This window comes from Gobio gobio, assembly GCF_949357685.1.
Source record: "Gobio gobio genome assembly, chromosome: 16".
Taxonomy (NCBI): Eukaryota; Metazoa; Chordata; class Actinopteri; order Cypriniformes; family Gobionidae; genus Gobio; species Gobio gobio.
In genome coordinates, this window is record NC_137109.1 from 2,181,704 (window position 1) to 2,191,314 (window position 9,611).

Sequence of the window (9,611 nt, forward strand, 5' to 3'; positions counted from 1 at the left end):
CACACACTGCCCCTGCCCCTAAACCTACCCATCACACACACACGCACACAAACACACACACACACACACACACACTGCCCCTGCCCCTAAACCTACCCATCACACACACACACACTGCCCCTGCCCCTAAACCTACCCATCACACACGCACACACACACACACTGCCCCTAAAACTACCCATCACACACACACACTCACACACTGCCCCTGCCCCTAAACCTACCCATCACACACACACACACACACTGCCCCTGCCCCTAAACCTACCCATCACACACACACACACACTGCCCCTGCCCATAAACCTACCCATCACACACACACACACACACACACACTGCCCCTGCCCCTAAACCTACCCATCACACACACACACAGCCCCTGCCCCTAAACCTACCCATCACACACACACACACTGCCCCTAAACCTACCCATCACACACACACACACACACACACACACACACACACACACACACACACACACTGCCCCTGCCCCTAAACCTACCCATCACACACACACACACACACACACACTGCCCCTGCCCCTAAACCTACCCATCACACACACACACACTGCCCCTGCCCCTAAACCTACCCATCTCACACACACACACACACACTCACACACACACACACACACACACTGCCCCTGCCCCTAAACCTACCCATCACACACACACAAACACACTGCCCCTGCCCCTAAACCTACCCATCACACACACTGCCCCTGCCCCTAAACCTACCCATCACACACACACACACACACACACACACACACACACTACCCCTGCCCCTAAACCTGCCCATCACACACACACACACACTGCCCCTGCCCATAAACCTACCCATCACACACACACACACACACACACAGCCCCTGCCCCTAAACCTACCCATCACACACACACTGCCCCTAAACCTACCCATCACACACACACACACACACACACACACACACACACACACACACACTGCCCCTGCCCCTAAACCTACCCATCACACACACACGCACACAAACACACACACACACACACACACACTGCCCCTGCCCCTAAACCTACCCATCACACACACACACACTGCCCCTGCCCCTAAACCTACCCATCACACACGCACACACACACACACTGCCCCTAAAACTACCCATCACACACACACACTCACACACTGCCCCTGCCCCTAAACCTACCCATCACACACACACACACACACTGCCCCTGCCCCTAAACCTACCCATCACACACACACACACACTGCCCCTGCCCATAAACCTACCCATCACACACACACACACACACACACACTGCCCCTGCCCCTAAACCTACCCATCACACACACACACAGCCCCTGCCCCTAAACCTACCCATCACACACACACACACTGCCCCTAAACCTACCCATCACACACACACACACACACACACACACACACACACACACACACACACACACTGCCCCTGCCCCTAAACCTACCCATCACACACACACACACACACACACACTGCCCCTGCCCCTAAACCTACCCATCACACACACACACACTGCCCCTGCCCCTAAACCTACCCATCTCACACACACACACACACACTCACACACACACACACACACACACTGCCCCTGCCCCTAAACCTACCCATCACACACACACAAACACACTGCCCCTGCCCCTAAACCTACCCATCACACACACTGCCCCTGCCCCTAAACCTACCCATCTCACACACACACACACACACACACTGCCCCTAAACCTACCCATCACACACACACACACACTGCCCCTGCCCCTAAACCTACCCATCACACACGCACACACATACACACTGCCCCTAAAAACTACCCATCACACACACACACTCACACACTGCCCCTGCCCCTAAACCTACCCATCACACACACACACACACACACTGCCCCTGCCCCTAAACCTACCCATCACACACACACACACACACACACACACACACACACACACACACACACACACACACACACACACACACACACACACACACACACACACACACACACACACACAGCCCCTGCCCCTAAACCTACCCATCACACACACACACACACACACACACACACACACACTGCCCCTGCCCCTAAACCTACCCATCTCACACACACACAAACACACACACACACACTGCCCCTGCCCCTAAACCTACCCATCACACACACACACACACACACACTGCCCCTGCCCCTAAACCTACCCATCACACACACACACACACTGCCCCTGCCCCTAAACCTACCCATCACACACACACACACACACACACACACACTGCCCCTGCCCCTAAACCTACCCATCTCACACACACACACACACACACACACACACACACACGTTTGTTTTTGTGAAATGTGAGGACATTCCATAGGCGTAATGGTTTTTATACCGTACAAACTGTATTCTCTATCCCCTTACACTGCCCCTAAACCTACCCATCACACACACACACACACAAACACACACACACACACACACACACACACACACACACACACACTGCCCCTGTCCCTAAACCTAGCCCTCACAGGAGACTGTGCAGTTCACTTTCTGTGAAAAAAAACTTGTTCTGTGTGATTTATAAGCATTTTGAAAAGTGAGGACATGGGGAACGTCCTCATATTTCACCCTCTTTTTGTAATACCCATGACATTATACACATTTGTGTCCTGATATTTCACAAAAACATGCCCACACACACACACACACACTCACACTCACACTCACACTCACACTCACACTCACACTCACATCTTCGGAAAGTAATAAAATGCTACGTGAGAGTGAAACCTGATTGCTGAACACAAGGTGGCATATTTTCGTTCATATTTTCAGCCTTTTTTCTCTTTCGGCCAAAAACCAAAAATACCATGATGGCCGATAATTTTCAGCGGCCAAAATTTCAGTGCATCCCTGATCAAAATGCTATTATTCCAGTTCTCCACCAGATTTGCTCACACTAGTTCCCGTTAACTCAAACACATGATGTGAGATCTGACTGTAGCCGCCGCTCTTATTGGTAATTGTTGTGTGTGGAAACGGCTGTTTGCCCAGTTTTCTGTCGGAGGTTTGTTTCATAAATGAGGCCCATTGTGTTCTCTGAATTGTTTCATTTCATTTCCATCACTATTATCTTAGCTAATGCAATGCTGTAACACAAAACACAATTAAATACCTTTCAGTAGCCGATGGCACACCAAAAAACTATAATGAAATACCTTTTGTTAGTTGATGGTTTTCTCTCACTGAAGTTTGGTCCTAAGTCTGGTGGTTCTTCTTTTGACCCGTCACTCTTCACAGACCCAGAGCTGGACACATGTGAGCCTGATCTTACACTAATGACACACAGAGCAGAAAGATAAAACACGTCACTACAGGAGATACTTCAGGTTTCATGTTTAATTAAGCCCAGTTTAACACAAATTAATTCCTGATCTGAGACCTGAATAACTGATCAAATTAAAACAAATTAAATCTGTGGAGTAAACAAACACTGTTGAGCGCAGTAACCAGATGACTAACGTACAGACTAATGTCTGTAAAATACTAAAACTGAAATCTCATCTAGTATCTATATCTATATATAACTGAACGGTGTGCAGTAAATGAGAGCCTGAGAAATAGAAGAAAACTTTTTACATTTGAATAAACTTTTAAAATAAACTTTTACAAATATTCACAGATTTAAGAGTGACGATTTCAGGTGTTTATTGTTCATCTTTTCTAGGTTTTTGGTTTTCAAATGTTCATTTTCAGTAATTCCTAGTGAGCATCAAGTGTGATGTTAAAGTGATTTGTTCACAGTCTCAACATCTCCAGTCATGGTAGAAGCTCTGTACATTAGTTAGATATTAACTGTGATATTGTCTATAAAGCCCTGTTTGACATGTATATTTGACTTGTTCTGATTAAAGTTTCCACATTATTCACATTTACTATCCACTAATGTGCACCTTTAAACCGTAATGCAATACACTTTAATCTGGGTTTGTACAGGACTTTACATATATGGTGCATTAAACATATTTAACTGTGCTAAATGTTCCTGTAAACTAAATATGAAACCAGTTTCAAGCCATTTTAACCTGCGACAATCTAAAACATTTATAGGAAGTTCTCAATAGTTTTGCAGAGCATTTGACACGGCAATGGTGAGAGAAACACTGGTTGTTGGTCAGGCTTTGCACTTTACAGGACAAACCTGAAGCTCCAGTAGTGTTTAAAATGATTGAGTGAAAACAGTGGCAGTCTTACCTCTGTTCCTCTGAGAGACTCATCTTAGAGAGAGCGTCCTTTCCTCGCTCCTCTGACATTACTGCAGAGAAACTGCCACTGGAAACAGCTCAGCGCTGGGATCTTTGTGTGGCTGAAGACCATCAGATGCTCAGCATGACCTGGACATGACAATGAGTCAGTGAGATTAATATCATGAGCGTTCAGAGGGAGAAATGAGGAGGAAAAATAACAACTAATGACCAATGCTCAGCTAAACAATAAGACAAAGAAAATATACTACAACTATGTCTAATATTATTATATGATTTTATTTATTCAGCACTAGATCACAAACTCTAGTTCATAATTATGGTTAAAATATGAGGATGTTTATGTTGCTTTGTCATGTTTTTTGCATTACTTTCTACACAAATGCTCCCAAATATATTTTGAGGTCGCACAGATTAAATTTCTGGAGCATATATGAGCATTTTGTCACCTGATGATCAAAAGCTGCAAACATTCACTGATGCTCAAAATACCACTCCATCACACATTATACCAACTTTCAGTATCAGGGTCAAGGCCATCATCACATCTTTATTCCAGGACATGTGATATATGTTTTAAAAGTTAAACATTTATTTTGTTTAAATGTCAAGTAGTCAAAAGTGGCCTTCATTAAATCCCCATTAAGAACATGCATGTTTATGAACCTTTATGACCTATAAATAATATTGAATGAATGTTTGTTGAGTATCAAAATAGATAATCCGTTTGTATCAATGATCATCATTGAGTGTCATTCAGGATCACAGACACACGGTCAAAGAGCGGTTTATTAGGCCACTGGTTTAGGTTGTGGACATTATTTGATCAGTTTTCAGAGGGATGATGAAGATGATGATGATGATGATGATGATGATGATGATGATGATGTTTTAAATCTGGACAGACGACAGTGAAGGTGTTTCCATGATTTCTACCGCAGTAAAACCGGATATCGAGGGTAAGGCGGATACGACGCATTGACACGGGCCGTTACGCTGGTCAAAATAGAGGATTTCTCTGGATTTAAACATTGTTGGAAACATTTGGGATAAAGGAAGCACACAAGGCAACAAATTATACAACATTGTTCAAGTGGTTTTAGGATATTTTAATCCAAAAATCTTACATATTGTGCCTTTAACTGAAATAAATGCCTGTCATTTAATGACGACTGCATGAAAAGTAAAGGCTAGTATTAAAAACATTATAAACTACTATGAAAAGAAATCAGGGCCGTAGGGCCCAAATTTGAGTGAGTTAGGGGGTTCAGGGCTCCCCGAGAAAATCAGATTTCTCTGATCTTCGATGTGTATTTGAAAAGAATAATAATAAGTAAAACATTGTAAAGTAAACATTGGCTCAACTGATATTTATATGATTTATGAATCAGTTTCTTGGACAAGTCTAATTCACTGAAGGCTAACAGGAAAGCTAGAAACTCAGTTTATTCAATTCATTCACAATATCTACACATTCATTACTAATCCTATACTTATTATGATGAAAACGGCTTCATTAATATTTCTTTCACCTCACATTGACAGTTACCATTATTACATGAATCACAAAATTAGAAAAAAAGTTTATTATTTTGCATCTCTGATTATTTTTGTCGGTCGTTTAACATTTCTATCCTAAAACTCATGAAATGTTTAGTAGTTTATCTACTTACATCTTATCTCGCGCTTTATTATCAGATGCGCGGTCACGAGTTCTCATGAATATTCATATGCCACTTAACTCTCGTAACACTGGCCCTGATCCAAAACCTTCTCTAACTGGAAACACTGGATCGTCCAAAGAATACTTTCATTTCCGCATTATCACAAAACAACATCATTAAACTGGAAATAAACCTTTTCAGAAAAAACATTATTCATTTCTACACAATTAATATCAACAAAACGGTTTGTTTTAGTAATTCCTGGCTACTTCTTTGTCATACTTTTACAACATGTATAGTTTATAGCTTATGTCTTAACCTAATGATGATCAGCCTAACTGGTGTGAAACCCGTCGATATTCCCCAGATCAGGTTAATGGTGTCAGTATTAAAGCTCTTCAGGAGTTCAGACGGGCTTGTCCTACAGGAACAGAATCCAGAAGTCTGGCAAACACTTTCGCTTTGAGATCGAGACTCACCTGTGCGATCCTTTAGGACTGTTGTTTGGCACGAGATACGATTCAATCTTTAGTCAAATAGTCCAGTCTGTGCTAAAAGAGATTCTGCCTCATCATCTGAAGACTTTAATGTGTAACAGCGAGAGCAGGAAGATCTGAAACATTATATAAACGAGGTTACACCTGTGCTGTTGTTGTTCTGCGGTTTCCTGATGTTTGTCAGAGCAGCTCTGGAGCATCAGCGCCTCCTACTGGACAGAGTTTGAGCCGCTCGAGCTGCTCTAGGGTCACGGGACTGGGGCACTTTTTTTCCCAAATGTATTATTAAGTACTAAATATGCATTTTAATGTGTTTTTAATACTTTATTTATTGCACAAAAACAATATGAGAGTAGCTTTAAATATAGGCCTTATGTACATTTCAAGCCACATGATGTTTGTTAGACCACAAGACATAATAATAACTGAATTTGCACAAAAGATCCAGTTGAAAAGTTGACATGTGCTTGATTCTCAGCTCTTAATGTTGTGTTTTCACCTGTGTGATCAAAAGCTGCAAACATTCACTGATGAACAACACAACTCATTCAGAGTCAGGGGTGTAAACTTTTGAACAGGATGATTGGTGGACATTGGTCTTATTTTATTTAAAGATTTTGTTTAGTCCTGCCCTTCATAAACTACATAAAGTAGTTTATTTCCCAGAAGACAAAATAAGAACAATTGACCCCAATCATCCTGTGCAAATGTTTCCAGCGCCTGGTTTATAATGCATTGTGTTTCCTTCATGAGCTTCAGTGAATGTGTTCTCCTCCTGTAATAGTTCCTCATTTTGTCTTCAGTGTGGAAATATGAGAAGACCAGCAGGGTTTCAACTCAAGCGATTCTGAATATCATTCATACGCTGTTATGTTTAAGGTCTACTGTAGTGAACCCACTGGACACTAGAGGACACTCCAGTTCAGTAAAGGATATAGAGAGATGTGTATAGAGGACAATAAAAGGCAGATCTTGGGGAGATGGAGAAGGAAAGACGCCGTGGAGGGTTAAGAGACGACTGTGGTGTGAATGAAGAGAGTGAAGGAGGTGGTGTAAATGAAGACGGGGCTTCTGTAAACATGAATTGTGAAGATTGGATGCAGGTAGAGCAGACATCCCAAAAACTGAAAGACAGAGAATCAAATTCAGAGGAATTCATTGGAGAAGGAGCAAGGAACAAAACAACATTAGCAACAATGGGTGAAATGAGTAATCCTGTGCGGTTAACAAAAGTACTTAATAAAGCAGTTGGGGACATTAAATCAGCTCAATATCTAACCAACAGTAGAGCTTGTGTTCTGTCTGAACAAAAAACAACAGGAGATGGAGGTTAAAATGAAGGAATAAGGAGGAATAGGAGTGAAATGTCATGGGTGAGATGAATGGTGTTAAATGAGTGATTACTGCGGTTCCACTATCACTAACAGAAGAGGTGTTAAAAACAGAGGATGAGGGAAAAACTAACAGATGTGAAAAGGTTGACATCAAATAGAAATGGTAAAAGAGAAGCGAGTACAACAGTCATGATAGTAGAGATGGTAAACATTCACCAGAAAATGTTCAAATTGGATATGTGTGCTACCCAGTACATCCTTACATAAAACCTGCACTGAGATGCTTCAGTCGCCAAAGATTAGGCCATGTGGAGGAAGAATGCAGAGGAAAGAAAAGGTGTAGTAGATGTGGAGGAGAACATGACTATGGAGAATGTGGAGACAGAACTGGACATAAGTGGAGCAACTGTGGAGGTCCACATAGTGCAGCAGATTTAGGATGAACAGCACAAAAACAAGCAATGAAGTGATGAAGGACAAATCAGTTCATCATTTATCATATGCACAAGCAGTGAAGAAGATTCACAATGAACAAGGACATAAGATGAGTTATGGGAACATCAATGCAAGTGAAATATCAAATAAGGGAACAGAGACTCAGACTCAGACTGTTGATGCAGGAACGCCTATGGTCAGCAAAGTGAACTTCATTGTGTTTATTACAGACGCCATCAAACAAACAAACGGACAGAAATGATTATGATTCATGATTATGAAAATAATCATATCTGCAGCAACACGTCGTCTGGATATAACAGAAAATACAGACACTTTTAGGTCAATCTGAGAACAATGCCAGATCTCAGAAAACACCAGAACAAACAAAGGTTAAAGAAATAATATGACATTTAGGATAGTCAATGCAATGCTAGAAGTTCACCGGCGAATGGTCAAGAGTTAAAGAGAATGACACATGACATTACTAATCTTCCAGATGTAATATGCATCAAGAGACATGGCTTAAACCGCAGTTGAGTTTGGTTATTCCAGGGTATGTGTCCATTAGAGAAGATAGAACAGAAACATCTGGTGGGGTGTGCAACGTTTATAAAGAATGCTGTGGCTTATAGGGAAGTAAATATAGAAACACAATACGAAAGCTTTAAAATGGAGGAGTGGACATCACTACACTCTAAAAACTCCTGGGTTATTTCTTCAACCCATTTCTGGTATTGTGGGTGGTTGCTAGGTGGTTTCTAGGGCATTCTGGATGGTTGCTAGGTGGTTGCTAGGGCATTGCTAGGCAGTTGCTAAGGTATTCTGGGTGGTTGCTAGGGCATTGCTAGGTGGTTGCTAAGGTGTTCTGGGTGGTTTCTAGGGCATTGCTAGATAAATATAGAAACACAATACGAAAGTGTGGACATCACTAAACTCTAAAAACTCCTGGGTTATTTCTTCAACCCATTTATTAATAATATTATTAGGCTAATAATTTGGCCCAATTCCTGTTTGGGTTTCTGGGTGCTTGCAGTGGCAAAACTCGCCACTCGGTTGCTAGGGGTGTGTTGAGGTGGTTGCTAGGGTTTTCTGGGTGGTTGCTAGGGCGTTGCTAGGCAGTTGCTAAGGTATTCTGGGTGGTTGCTAGGGCATTCTGGGTGTTTGCTAGGGCGTTGCTAGGCAGTTGCTAAGGTATTCTGGGTGGTTGCTAGGGCATTCTGGGTGTTTGCTAGGGCGTTGCTAGGCAGTTGCTAAGGTATTCTGGGTGGTTGCTAGGGCATTCTGGGTGTTTGCTAGGGCGTTGCTAGGCGGTTGCCAAATATATTCTGGGTGGTTGCTAGGGTGTTGCTAGGTGGTTTCTAAGGTATTCTAGGTGGTTGCTAGGGTGT

General features: G+C 42.6%; 1 protein-coding gene across 1 annotated transcript in view; it reads right to left on the minus strand.

Annotated features, from left to right (window-relative positions):
- LOC307139806 (uncharacterized protein) overlaps positions 1–6,649 on the minus strand; it is a 57,365-nt gene extending 50,716 nt beyond the window's left edge. The window contains exons 1-3 of the mRNA XM_079838906.1: positions 6,434–6,649; positions 4,280–4,419; positions 3,244–3,360 (exon numbers count right to left, since the gene is read on the minus strand). Of these exons, the coding sequence (XP_079695032.1) occupies positions 3,244–3,360; positions 4,280–4,338 (176 nt within the window). The 5' untranslated portion in view covers positions 4,339–4,419; positions 6,434–6,649. The remainder of the gene's footprint in view (positions 1–3,243; positions 3,361–4,279; positions 4,420–6,433) is intronic.
- Between the last annotated feature and the right edge of the window lie 2,962 nt (positions 6,650–9,611).